The sequence below is a fragment of the Quercus lobata genome, chromosome 6 (genome assembly GCF_001633185.2).
Source record: "Quercus lobata isolate SW786 chromosome 6, ValleyOak3.0 Primary Assembly, whole genome shotgun sequence".
NCBI classification, from domain to species: Eukaryota; Viridiplantae; Streptophyta; class Magnoliopsida; order Fagales; family Fagaceae; genus Quercus; species Quercus lobata.
In genome coordinates this window covers 50752758-50765593 of record NC_044909.1, presented here as the reverse complement: position 1 = coordinate 50765593, position 12836 = coordinate 50752758, and the positions used below count along the sequence as shown (strand labels likewise).

General features: G+C 34.6%; 1 protein-coding gene across 2 annotated transcripts; it reads left to right on the top strand.

Annotated features, from left to right (window-relative positions):
- Positions 1-2495: 2495 nt before the first annotated feature.
- LOC115950945 (calmodulin-lysine N-methyltransferase-like) lies at positions 2496-9823 on the top strand. Of its 2 annotated transcripts, none has more exons than XM_031068229.1 (7): positions 2496-2623; positions 2771-2975; positions 3338-3417; positions 6713-6773; positions 6965-7080; positions 8077-8209; positions 8718-9823. In XM_031068229.1, exons 1-7 carry the CDS (start codon positions 2530-2532, stop codon positions 8995-8997), a joined length of 969 nt encoding a protein of 322 aa, XP_030924089.1. In that variant the 5' UTR covers positions 2496-2529; the 3' UTR covers positions 8998-9823. The 2 variants fall into 2 exon arrangements, with proteins under 2 accessions (XP_030924089.1, XP_030924088.1); XM_031068228.1 differs by having other exon boundaries at positions 2768-2975.
- The last annotated feature ends 3013 nt before the right edge of the window (positions 9824-12836 follow it).

The following is a 12836-nucleotide window of genomic DNA, read 5'->3' as shown; positions in this document are numbered from 1 at the left end:
TATGATTGTTTTTATTTTTTATTTTAGGAACTGTGATGATATTAGAACTTAAGGTAGGTCACTTCAAGGGGACTGGGCTTCCATAGTTGAGAAGGGAGAGAGATTGAGAAGAACACAGAGAAAGAGAGAGAGAGAGTGATTAACCAAGATATTATTCTTCAATGTTCATACAATGGGATTCCTTGTTTTTATACAATCCGTAGCTCTCTAACATTCAACAAAAAAAAAAAATCCGTAGCTTTCTATCCGCCTCTAGATATTCAACACTAACTTAGAACTGCCTTTAGCTAACTGTACACCCTCCCACAATATTACTCTACACAACCACACAATACAATTGTACGGATAGATGCCTAACATTTTGTTTTTTTTTTTTTTTTTTATAGCTAGTAATTGGGTTCTTGATCTTACTTCCCATCCTAGACATGGACTAGGTGGAGAAAGATCAGGAGTAGCCCCCGGTTTAGGTCCAAAAAACAAACTGATACAAAATTTTACATACTAGATATTGGGAACGGAGTTAGGGTATACACTTGGAAAGAAGTTAGGCACTTAAGCCTGTCCAACCAAATGGGCTAACCTCCACTCGCATATTCTATAGCCTAATTCTATTAAGGATATCCCTAACATCTGCAAGCACATATGACCAAACAAGATTGAAAATTATTAGTATATATATATTTTTTAATGGAAGAGCCAAAACTAACGGCAACCAATCTAATGAAATTTGACGGAGGACTTGAATTGAATAAACTTGAAAGTTAGAATTGAATTGAACAGAAGTGAAATTAGGGAAATGAAATTAATTTTAGACAAAGTTAGTTGCAATTTGTAATTTAGCCTTAATATTTTATAACCTTACTTATCCAATATGTGCCCTCTTGATACTTTTGAATTTAACCCAGCATAATTATGACATGTCAGTAATTTAAATTAATTCCTCATGGCATTAATCAATGAATTGTTCATAATCTCATGCAATTAGACTTAATCATGTGAATGCATATTATCTGTTGAAATTTGATTTGATTGTAAGTTTTTATCCAGTAGTCCTATTGGAGTCCACGACATATCATTGTGATCGTTGCGACTTCAAGATTTGTTTTATGTGAAATAATTAGAAACCTAATATTTGAAATTATGATTTTACCCTCAAGATATGAAAATTATCATTTTAACTTTCGGTGAAGTTAAATGTAAGTTGCGAAATAAGATGTTTACAGGCAGGGGCGAAGCCAGAGGGGGGCGAGAGGGGGCACCTACCCCCCTGACTCCACCTAAAATGTCCATTATACATGCTTATGTAAAGTTGATTTAGCTCCTAACAGAATAGAAAAACAAAGAAACAGTTTCCCTAAACCAACAGTAAATGGTATGAAATAAATAATAAAATAACAAATCTTCCAATTGAGAAAGTTTAGAGACACAATAAAATCTTACAATATTTTCACAATACTCTTATTTTTAGTTGAAATGAATTTCAGAATAATTTATTTTATTTTATTTTGACCAATGATACACTAACACCTTAATTTATTGTAAAAATATTGTGAAAGTTTGTAGTGTTACTAAAACAATTCCTCCCACTTTAAACAACCTGACACTCTTGTATCAAAAAAGAAAAAGAAAAAACAATCTAACACAAAATAAATGCAACCAAACAAAACTTGTTAAAGCTGTTTACACTTTTGACCGGTTATAACTCTTTTCGTCTTTTATTTGTTTTTCACTTATCTAATAATAATGTCTTGTATAGTACGGAAGCATTAAAATGTCCATTACTTTTTTATCCTTCATCTCTTCCATTTTCATAGTTTCAAAATTTGAGTCTCTACCATAAATTCAAAATTTAAAATAATTAAAATAATAGAGAAAAGTTGAAATTTATTTTCTCAATTTATTTTGAGTAATCAAATTAGATTTCTAAACTTTATGTACATAGATTAATCTCTTACTTTGATGATTGATTGTCAATTAATAACTATGAATTAGATATTTTACAATTGTTTATTTATTTTACAATTATCAATTAATAATTTTAGGTTTATTATTATTATTATTGTCTTTTGATCTTGCCCCCTAAACTAAAATCCAGGCTCCGCCACTGTTTACCGGTTATGAATAATTAATCCTTGGCAATAACTATTTCTCAAATTGAAAATAGTCATTCAGTTTCTAAAATGGTTGAATTTGCTATTCTAAAATACATGTAGCAACTTTTAAACATTAATTTACTTCTTTAAAAAAAATACAAACTTTCTATATACATAATTATTTACATTATTTTCAGTTGTAATAACCAAATTTATGAATAAGAATGGTTATTTCATTTCATTACAAAATCTTTTATTATCAGCAATAAAAGTGCTATTTCAATCACAATCTCCAAACATGCCCTTTTGGTTAGTTCAAATATTACATGAACATGTTTCTCAAAAAAAAAAAAAAATATATATATATATATATGTATATATTACATGGACATGATAATAAAGCGAATAGGAAAAAGCTTGAGTTGTGCTTTCTGCCATGGAAACTCGTAGAACCACTGGCAAGGCCGCGTCCCTCAGATGGCAAATCCTTCGCCAAGCCCTTCTTCGTCGGCCCCCTCCTCATATTCCTGGTCTCTCTCTCTCTCTCTCTCTCTCTCTCTCTTTGATATTCTATTTTTTTTAATTATTAAATTAATTAATTTTCTCGTTATGTTAGTTAGTAACTTCAACTTACAAATCCTAATCTTCCTTGTGATTATTGGTTTCGCTTGCAGAAGAAGGCCAATCTGAAACGAGCATCAAGAGCATTTCAAGGAAGACCACGCGCGGCTTCAACTTGATTCCCTGTCAATTAGTGGAACAAAACGACGCCGTCGCCGTTGAAGAAACGAATCTCTCCGGCTCAGATGATCACCCTAGACCTAGAGAAGCTCGCTTGTGCTACACATTGCCCATTGAAGGAGCTCCCACACTTTTTCTCACGTGAGTTTCTCTTGCTTTTTCTGCTTATCAATTTCAACATTTTCATATTATATTGTGTTTTGTAGTTATATGTAAAAGTTTCTTTGAGATTGATTGGTCACAGCCATTATTTTGTTTTAAATACACACATTTCGCTTACTCAGTGCATAGTGAAGGATAGATCAAAAGTGGGTTTGTTGTATTTTTTGAAAATAATGGAAAGAAGTGGATCGCACACGCGTAATTCATACTATGTATTGGTGTGCGGTTATCATTTTGGATTAATGTTGTATCTCTAGTTTAAGGTATAATTACAATGTGCTAACATTAAATTTGCATGTTTTGGGGTGTGAAAATGTTTCTAATGTCTGGACTTTATACAGCCAAAGAGTGGAGGAACGTGCTTACCTCGGTGATTTTGAGATCTGCAATAGATACAATGTTGACAACACTGGGCTTGTCTGTAAGTTTCTTTTCGTTGTACACGAACTTGTTCTTGGACTAGGCTTTGTGCTTAAAGAAGGGTGTCTTTAAAAATTTTGGTATTTTATTGTTAAATTATTTAGTTCGACACTATTATCTGTTTTCAATATTCTTCTATAGTTGCTAGAAAGGGGTGAGAAATATTTCTGGTTCATTGTAGGGAAGTATGGATTCTCGCATGTTTTGAAATTGCTGAATTGAGAGATTATTTGGTGAATATAGGACAGGATTCACCTTTGACTGTTTTCATTAGACCCTGCTGAAAAAAATGTCAGGGAGGGTGATTTCATTTGTATAGAGGGGGAGCTTTGGCAATAGAAACATGAATTCGATTTTGGTGCAAGATTTTGCATGATTCACATTGAAAATGGGGAACTCAGATATTTTGATTTCACTGATCATGACCTCCCTTCTTCACATGTGATCATTCGGTGTATGCTTCTCTCATAGTCTCATTGATTAAATGTCTCTTGAGAATCTTTAGTTTCAAAATGGCTGTGTGATTATTTGAGGAAGTAAATCCTTAAGGCCAGTTGGTGTGAACAACCATGAAGAGCAGTTAGTCATTGTTTTATATCTATTTCAAGTTAATGGTTTTGTTTGTCTCTTGATAAAGTAATCCATTTTTCTGTTATGACTTGTTGAAAATTGGTTTTGGAGTTTCATTGAATATGCTATTTTCCAAGGCATTAGCTACACAAAGCTTTATATGCTATGTTTGCGGAAAGGAACTGCAAGGAAGCATTGAGTTGATGAGGCTTATAAAACAAGATTTCTATTATAGTTTCACTTTTCTTGGCTTTATCCTTTTTCAAGTTACAGTTAATGGTTATGTTGGTAGACTTTTTTTTTTCACTTTTAAAAAATAAATAAATAAATGGACAAAACTCCTCTTTAGTCCTTCTCTCATATTTGAAGCAACATATCATAGAATGTTAAGCCCAAGTTCATGTTTTGTAGTCAGCTTCCCAACTCAACATCTTGAAAGCTTTTTCACAGTTAATTAGGCATAGCTTGGTATGGTTAAACCACCCTTTTTGCAATTCCATTCAATCTAGGGTCAAATTTTTTATAGCCTACCAATGAGCTTTGGTTATGATACTTTGATTGAAGGAGCTCAAAAAAACTATTTCAGAATTTATTATCTCAGTTCTTTTACTTATTTGGGATACCTAATCCATATTTGAATTTTGGAATTTGAATTTAGGCTTCAATTTTTGAATTTTAAAATTTGAATTTGGACTTTATTGTAGTTTAGGATTTTATGGGATGAAATTTTGGCTTGATGTAATCCTTGAAGCCTATTAAAAGGAGGCTTTACGAACAAGTTGGGAGAAACTGATGGTAGAGACATGACTGGAATTGGGGAGACTTACAAGATTGAGCCCCAATGAATTTTTTATATAAAATTTTTACTTTATCTTGGTGGTGATTCCAAGCACCCTTAGTTGGTGAAGAGTAGGGTTTTCCCATTTTTCCTTTTCCTCTTATTTTTGCAACCCCGTTCTACATCAACTTGGTATGGAAGCATACTCCAATCCCCATGTCACTGCCCAAAACCATCAAAGCCACCATTGAACCCACATCACCATCATTGAGTTAAAACCGATAAAAGTTAAACCGTGAACCCACCTGTGCCCCAAACTATGTACATAGCTAATGATGGACCCATAACAAGCTACCTGTCCACCATCGTAAGTCGCCACTAAAAGCTGTGATCCAACCCTATTAGGGTGGTTTTATAGTACAAACAAATAGTCTGAGACAGGGGAATAGACCTACTACTGATTACATGGCACAATTTAAAAAAGACAAGATAAGTGTTCGTGCAGCTTCTAGTCCTAAGCCTACTCTAGTATCAATTGAAGCTATATTGAAAGTCTTCCATGACTTATCTGTGTAGATCAAGTTAATGTCTTCTTCCTGGATGATCGGTTGCATTAGCAATGAAACCACAACTTCACAAACGAAAGACAATAGTGTTGGTAATGAGATCTTGCTGATGAAATATCAATAGTCATCAAAACCTACTGATAAAAGAGTAATACAAGTGCCAACAAATTTAGATTTGATACAATTTGTTGAAGAATCACTACTTGAGGAGGAGAAACTTAAAGAGAGTCAAGAAGAGTGCACATGTTGTGGAGAATGAGTTTGATATATCTGCTACTTATCAACCCTCCACGGTACATGAAATGAAAAGGCCTGATATGACTTCCCGAGGATCTTGACGAGGCTGTGACATTTGCAATACTGATTGCAACAATTGATTTTATCATTTCAGATGACTTTAATTATATGGTGGAGCAGAAGGCTTATTTCTTCTTAATGCTGCCGAACTTGCTACAAGAGTGCAAGTGTCAAACTTAAATGTTCTTAACCTTAAGCACTTAAAAATTTGAGGCCGAGTTTTCCCAAACTAGGGGAAACTGATGCAAGGAGCACAATCAAAACTATTTCAGAATTTATTGTCGCAGATTTTTTACTTATATGGGATACCTAATCTATATTTGGAATTTAAATTTCTGAATTTTGAAGTTGGGCTTTATTGTAGTTGAGGATTTTATAAGGCTTGATGTAATCCTTGAAACCTATTAAAAAATAAAGGCTCCAGGAATAGTTTGAGATAGTGCTTTTGAATAAAAAAATTTCAATGAGAAATTTTCTCATCAGCTTGGTGGTGATTCCAAGCACTCTAAGGCAGTGAAGCATAGGTTTTTCCTTTTACATTTTCTTCTTATTTTGCAATCCTGTTTTGCATCACCCTTCCTCCTTCCATAAGAAAGGGTGGAGGATGAAGTTTTGGGTTCAAAACCATTTTGTGTGCAACTTACCACTAAAAAGAAAAAAGTATTCAACAATGCCTTCTTGCTCTTAAATTCTGGAAATGCTTTTTGTTTCATCATGTGTTGGTGTGTGATAGGTGCTTATTTGCTTTACTTCTATTTGATGTTAAAAGAGAGCAAATGAATAAAATCGATTGGGTTTTGTCTCAAATGTTTTGTACCTGAAGGAATTTTCGGGGAATAACATTGTAAACTAAACTGTAATGATGTATGAATTTTGACCTTGAAAATCTTCCTGCTTTTCTTTCTTCACATCCATTCCAGTTATGTTTGATGTTACAAGTTTTGGTGCTTTATTTGCTTGCACAGATTTTGGTTATATAACTGCTGATATACTTGGTTACTTATCAAAAAAAAAAACTGCTGATATACTTGGTCATTGTATTTGTCACTCTCTCTTAAAATTGTACTTAACAAATTCTTGTACAGGTCATTGGCCTTCAGAAGAAGTCCTTGCTTATTTTTGCTTGTCACATGCAGACATGTTCAGGTTAGTAAAACTGTTATTATTTTGGTCTGTCAGTTTTTTAAAGTAATGGTACGTGTCTGTCTCAAATTTACACTTGCATATGTCAGTCATGCATGTTTTGTATCAGTTGCTAGCATTTCTCTGGAGCATTATCTGTTTTTTTTAATTACTTTTTTTTATAAGATTTCTCTGCATTTTCCTAATTTTTCCAGATCTAAAAGAGTTATTGAGCTTGGATCAGGTTATGGCTTAGCTGGTTTAGTAATTGCTGCAATCACGGAGGCAGTAGAAGTTGTAATATCAGATGGAAATCCTCAAGTTGTTGATTGTATCCTTTTTTTTTTCTTTTTTTTGTGACAGGTGTATTCTCAACTATAGGTTAGTTGATAGTTCCCTTTTGATTTGGTCAAGTGAGCAGTTATGTTTTCGGTAAGTCTATTATATCTTGTGATGGTATGTGTTGGTTGATATGTGCAATTGTTGTCAAAGTCTATGGACATTGTTTTGAGATACCGTTCTTCAACTTAGATTGAATAATAATATAAATTTCTGCCAATGAGTTATAGTTCAAATGACACCTCTTCCTCTTGTAAGAATAAGGCAGAGGGTGAGTTCAAGAAATCAAGACTCACTGGATGTGTTTGTAACTTACCAATCAAATAATGCTAATAATGCAAATTGCCAAGACAACTGATAGGACATTGAGGAGTAGAAAAACATGGTGGGACACATGGGAGAGTTCTTGTCCTACACAAAGTGTGGAGTTTGGGTGAAGGAGCAAGAGAAAGACCCATGTGCGGCTTTGTGGATTGCATGTATCTACTTGAGGGGATTAATGGAGGAGAATCATGAATGACAGATTGTCTCGATGGATTACAGTTTTTTCTGATAAGTAGATTTTCTAGATAAATATCTGTGTAAGCCTTAAGTTGCTTTTAACCATTTTCAGTAGTGGCCCTGAATTTAAGTTGATGGCCTGCTCAAGAGTTGGGTTTATGGATGGCATTGGGCTTTCTCAATCTGGACCAATCCCTGCTCATTCTGTCGTCTATTTTTTTTTTTTTTTTTTGTCCAGTTCTAATAGTCTTTATTTGCACACTTTCTGTTATCAAGCTACTGTTTGGTACCATCATTTCCTCCTCTTTTTTTTTTTTTTTTTTTTTTTTTTTTTTTTTTTCGTTTTTTAATTTTTTTTCCTTTTCTCCAATTGCTAACATGCATGTTTTAGATTATTTATAGCAACAAGCAACCGCCCCCTTCCTCTTTCTCCTTTTTTCCTTCTTGACTTTTTTTGGATTCAGGTTCAGAGTTCCTTGACATCCAGATATTCAGCGTAATATAGATGCCAATTCTGGAGCATTTGGTGCTACAAGAGTGAGCTCTATGACATTGCATTGGGATCAAGAAGAAATATCAAATATCTCTAATGCTTTTGATGTCATTATTGCAAGTGACTGGTAAGTCTGATTTTTCTAAAGTGTTTAGGTTGCTACAATGTATGTCTTGTCTTACCGCTTTCATCATTTTATAGAGTGAGGAAAATCATCAAATGTGAATCAGGTGATTTTTCCTTCATTGATTGAAATTGTTTCCCAAGTGCTTTCTGATGCCCAGTGACAAAGACAAGGGTTTGAGTTTCTGATGCTGGGCGTTAGTCATTTATGGGTCCAACCTTTTAAGTGTACATGGCACTCAGCCTCAAATCTATCTGGCAGATGCCTCTTTCCATTGTACACGTCATGTTTTATAATTGAGTTTGTGAGGTGATTGGGTAAGAATTTTTTGTTGCTTACACTTTTTTACTAACCCAGATATGTCTAAATGGCTAAGTTTTCTTCACTAGTCAACAGAAAGCACTTGTACGATTTCTCATGTGCATGCCAAGTGTATCTTTATAACTTCTATGTTTGTATTAAAAAAATATATCTTTTTAAAATTATGTTCTTTGTTATGACATTTTGACAGCACTTTCTTTAAGGAATTCCACAATGGCCTTGCTCGAATCATCAGGTTCTTGTTGAAAAAAGAGGGACCTTCTGAAGCTATTTTTTTAAGTCCTAAAAGAGGCAATTCATTGGATAAGTTTCTTGAGACAATCAAACAAAATGCCTTGTCTTTCAGTGTAACAGAGAATTATAATGCAGAAGTTTGGAAGCATCATCAGGCATTCATGCATGGCAATGACTCCTGGCCCAGCTACGAAAAAGATCATTGCTATCCATTATTGGTTAGAATAACAATATGAAATTTTGGATGCTATTGCCCTTTATTTTCTACATCTATCCTAGGCTGTTGAAGTTCTTGGTTAATTTTTTCCATTGCTGGTTGAGCCATATGGTAGGCATTGATTGTATAATTAGTTGTAGGATGCAGGAAATTTTCCATGTACAGATGCATGCTAAATACACTACTGTTGCCTGCTCCATTATGTAGGTCCTCACTGATTATGGTTTGCCAATTGGAAAGAAAAGCATACAGTGCTACTGTTTCTTTTTAGTGTATTATTTTGAACATAATATAGGTGAGTGCACTGAAACTTTTTGACAGAAGAATATTCCTTATGTTCATATATAGCATGAAAGTTACAAATCAAAAGCATATTATTTAGATGTCATCGTCCATGAGTAACCAATGGGGAGAAGATCCCCTCCTATTCAAAGTCTCCAACTAAGGATTATGCACAACAATGCCAAAAGCTATCAGATGCTCAGTGGATCAGTTATAATAGAGTTTATTGAAAGTGGAAGACTTGCTGTTAGCATTTTAAATATATGTTGCAGCAGTGAACATGCCTTGTTTGCAAAGTGAAATTAAGAGGTTGTGGCTTAGATTCTTTGCTATTACGAAAGCGAACATTTCCTTCTGGTTAGTGTTCTTAAACTTCTATTTATGGGTACTTAGATAGTTTCCTTGCTTAAAAGTTGAAAGGCAATATTTTCTTTGTGGTGCATGGGTACGTTGCTGAAAATTCGGAAGTAAGAAAATAATTGGAACAAACTGGTGTTTTCTGTGAGAAAACGGTTGCTTATGTAAAATATCAGGTGATTCTTGCCTGGTTCCATTTTTGTGCTGAAGTTGATAAAAATAATTACAACAATAGGTGTTGAACTCGAACCAATTGTAAAGAATTTCTTGAACTCGAACTCCTGGAGCATTAACTATACCAGCAATATATATGTTCACCCAGTTAAGTGGATTTCTGGGGTTTGGTTTTATGCTTTTATCGGTCATTATATGCAAATATACGTGAAGATTTATTAAAAATGAATGATTTCTTTTTTAGAATAATGCTGTACTATTGGCAAATACTACAATATTGGTTAATCAAGAGTTTCATGATACGAGTTTGGAGAAAGAGAGACTCGTTAGAAACTCTAACAAGTTTGAATTGGGTATAGTAAAAAAATGGTTGGTCTAGGTTTGTACGGGGTAATGTGTAACTTTCTAATATTAAAAGAGTTGCCACGTCTTCAAATAATGTGGTATATATTGTATAGTTAGATACATAGGCAAATAAATAAATGAAAGTTGACGAAGAAGGAAAATGACTAAAAGAAATAAATGAAAGTTGACGAGGAAGGAAAATGATTAATAGAATTCACTTGAAATTTTATGAATCAAATGGGTTTAATAGTTAAATCAAAGGGAATCAAATGGGTTTGTACGGGATAATGTGTAACTTTCTAATATTCCCTTTCTAATATTAAAAGAGTTGCCACGTCTTCAAATAATGTGGTATTGTTTAGTTAGATACATAGGCAAAGCAATAAATGAAAATTCAAAATTGACGAAGAAGGAAAATGACTAAAAGAAATAAATGAAAGTTGACGAGGAAGGAAAATGACAAATAGAATTCTTGAAATTTTATGAATCAAATGGGTTTAATAGTTAAATTTTAAGTACCAATAATGTATTGGGTTTTAATATTTAGACACTGAAGTCATACTTATAGATATTTTACTTAGGGTGCGTTTGAATCGACTTCAAACGAATTTCGGAAATCAATTTCCGGAAAATGGAGTGTTTGGTTGTGACGGAAAATATTATTTTCCGGAAATGGATTTCCTGTTGACCGAAATTTGAAGCCTTGACCACGGAAATGAAAATCTGCCTTCATTTTCACTTCAATTCATTTCCGTGGCTTGCAAAACGCAGAGAGAGGGAGAGAAAAAACAGAAAACACAACACGCGAGCGAGAGAGAAAGAACAAAAAAAAAACAATCTACCTCACACCTAGTGCTCCGATCCGGCGAACGAGCGCTTGAAGTCGATTCAAACGCACCCAAACCGCGATTGAACCTCACACCCAGAGCGCCGATTGAAACGCACCCCAAACCGCGATCGAACCTCACACCCAGAGCTCCGATCCGGCGAACGAGTGAGAGAAAGTCAATACGCACCCCAAACCGCGATCGAACCTCACACCCAAAGCTCCGATCCGGCGAACAAGCGAGAGAAAGTCGATTGAAACGCACCCGAAACCGCGATCGAACCTCACACCCAGAGCTCCGATCCGGCGAACGAGCGAGAGAAAGTCGATTCAAACGCACCCCAAACCGCGATCGATCCAGCAACCCAGAGCTCCGATCCGGCGAACGACCACCGCGCCAAACGCCGCAGACCCACGATGAGTGACAGCTCAAACTTACACCGATCCGCCACACACTCTCCTCACCTCCGACCCACACATCCGATCCACTCACCTCACCGGTCCACACGTCCGATCCGCCACACCGATCTCTTTCTTTTTTTCTTTTTTTCTTTTTTTGAGAAAGCCCGATCTGATCTCTGAAATTTATATATATATATATATATATTTATTTATTTATTTAGTTGTTTATTTATATAAATATTTATATAATTATTTACATGTTTTTATTTATTAATTTTTGTATTATACATTGTTTATAACTGTGTATTTGTGGGTAATGGATATCAAAATTTTGGGACTTTTCTGATTGCAGGTTATTTATTAATTTTTTTCAATTATCCATTGTCGATTAAACTGTGTATTTGTGAATTATGTATATGAAATTTTGGGGCTTTTCTGATTGCAGGATATTTATCAACTTTTTTAATTATCCATTGTTTATGAAACTGTGTATTTATGGGTGATGCATATATCAATTTTGGGGCTTTTCTGATTGCAGGTTATTCCCAATTGGTTTGTGGTCTGAAATTTTTTTTTAGAATTTTGGGGCTTGACTGGTTATGCATGATTGGTTTTTGCTGTTATTTTTATTAGAATTCGGTTATGGGTTATGTGTAGAAATTTTGGGGCTTCACCCATGCTTCGTGTTATTATGTTCTTGCAGACCAATATGTGTGTGTTTAAAACTTCATTGAAGGTGTTTTGGGTATATAGGTGATTATAAATAGAATGTAATGTGATGGTATTGTAAGATATCAATGTGTAGTTATCAATGTGATGGTATTGTTATAGTGTAAATAGAATGCAATGTGATGGTTTGGATGTTATATGTTTGTGGCTGATTTTATTTATGGTGTAATCAATACCATACTTGTTTACATACCTCTTAAACTACAATGTTTGTGATTTTGTTAGATGAAGAAAAAAACCAAAGCCGCAATTCTTGCCTCAGTTGCATCTGTCCTCCTTGTGGGGGTTGCATTGTTAAAGAAATTACGACGTAGACGTAGAGAACTGCCTAGGGCGCCTTATGTTAACCATGCCGCCGAGAGAGAGGAATACATAAATAGTGTTTTGCATGGAAGTGAGAGACATTGTGTGAATCAACTTAGGATGAAGCCTATAGCTTTCCACCACTTATGTCACACCCTCACTGAGGGGGAGCACGTACGTCCGACTGTTCACATGTCTGTTACGGAGCAAGTGTTCATTTTCTTGCACATTATTGGTCATAATGTGAGGTTTCGTGTAATGGGTAGTCGGATCTATAGATCAACTGAGACTGTTAATAGATACTTCAAGATTGTCCTTAGGGGGGTCCTGAAATTATATAGAGCTCTAATAAGACTGCGTAGCGAAGATACACCTCCAGAGATAAGAAATAGCAGAAGGTTTTACCCATATTTTAAGGTAAATATTGCGACTTGTGTGTT

What these genes read in the sequence shown, in the direction of transcription:
- LOC115950945 (XM_031068228.1), top strand. Translation starts at nt 2,530, where the DNA reads ATGGAAACTCGTAGAACCACTGGCAAGGCCGCGTCCCTCAGATGGCAA. An exon ending in TGACAACACTGGGCTTGTCT is followed by an intron (nt 3,418 to 6,712) that starts GTAAGTTTCTTT and finishes ATTCTTGTACAG; the next exon opens with GTCATTGGCCTTCAGAAGAA. An exon ending in TCACATGCAGACATGTTCAG is followed by an intron (nt 6,774 to 6,964) that starts GTTAGTAAAACT and finishes TAATTTTTCCAG; the next exon opens with ATCTAAAAGAGTTATTGAGC.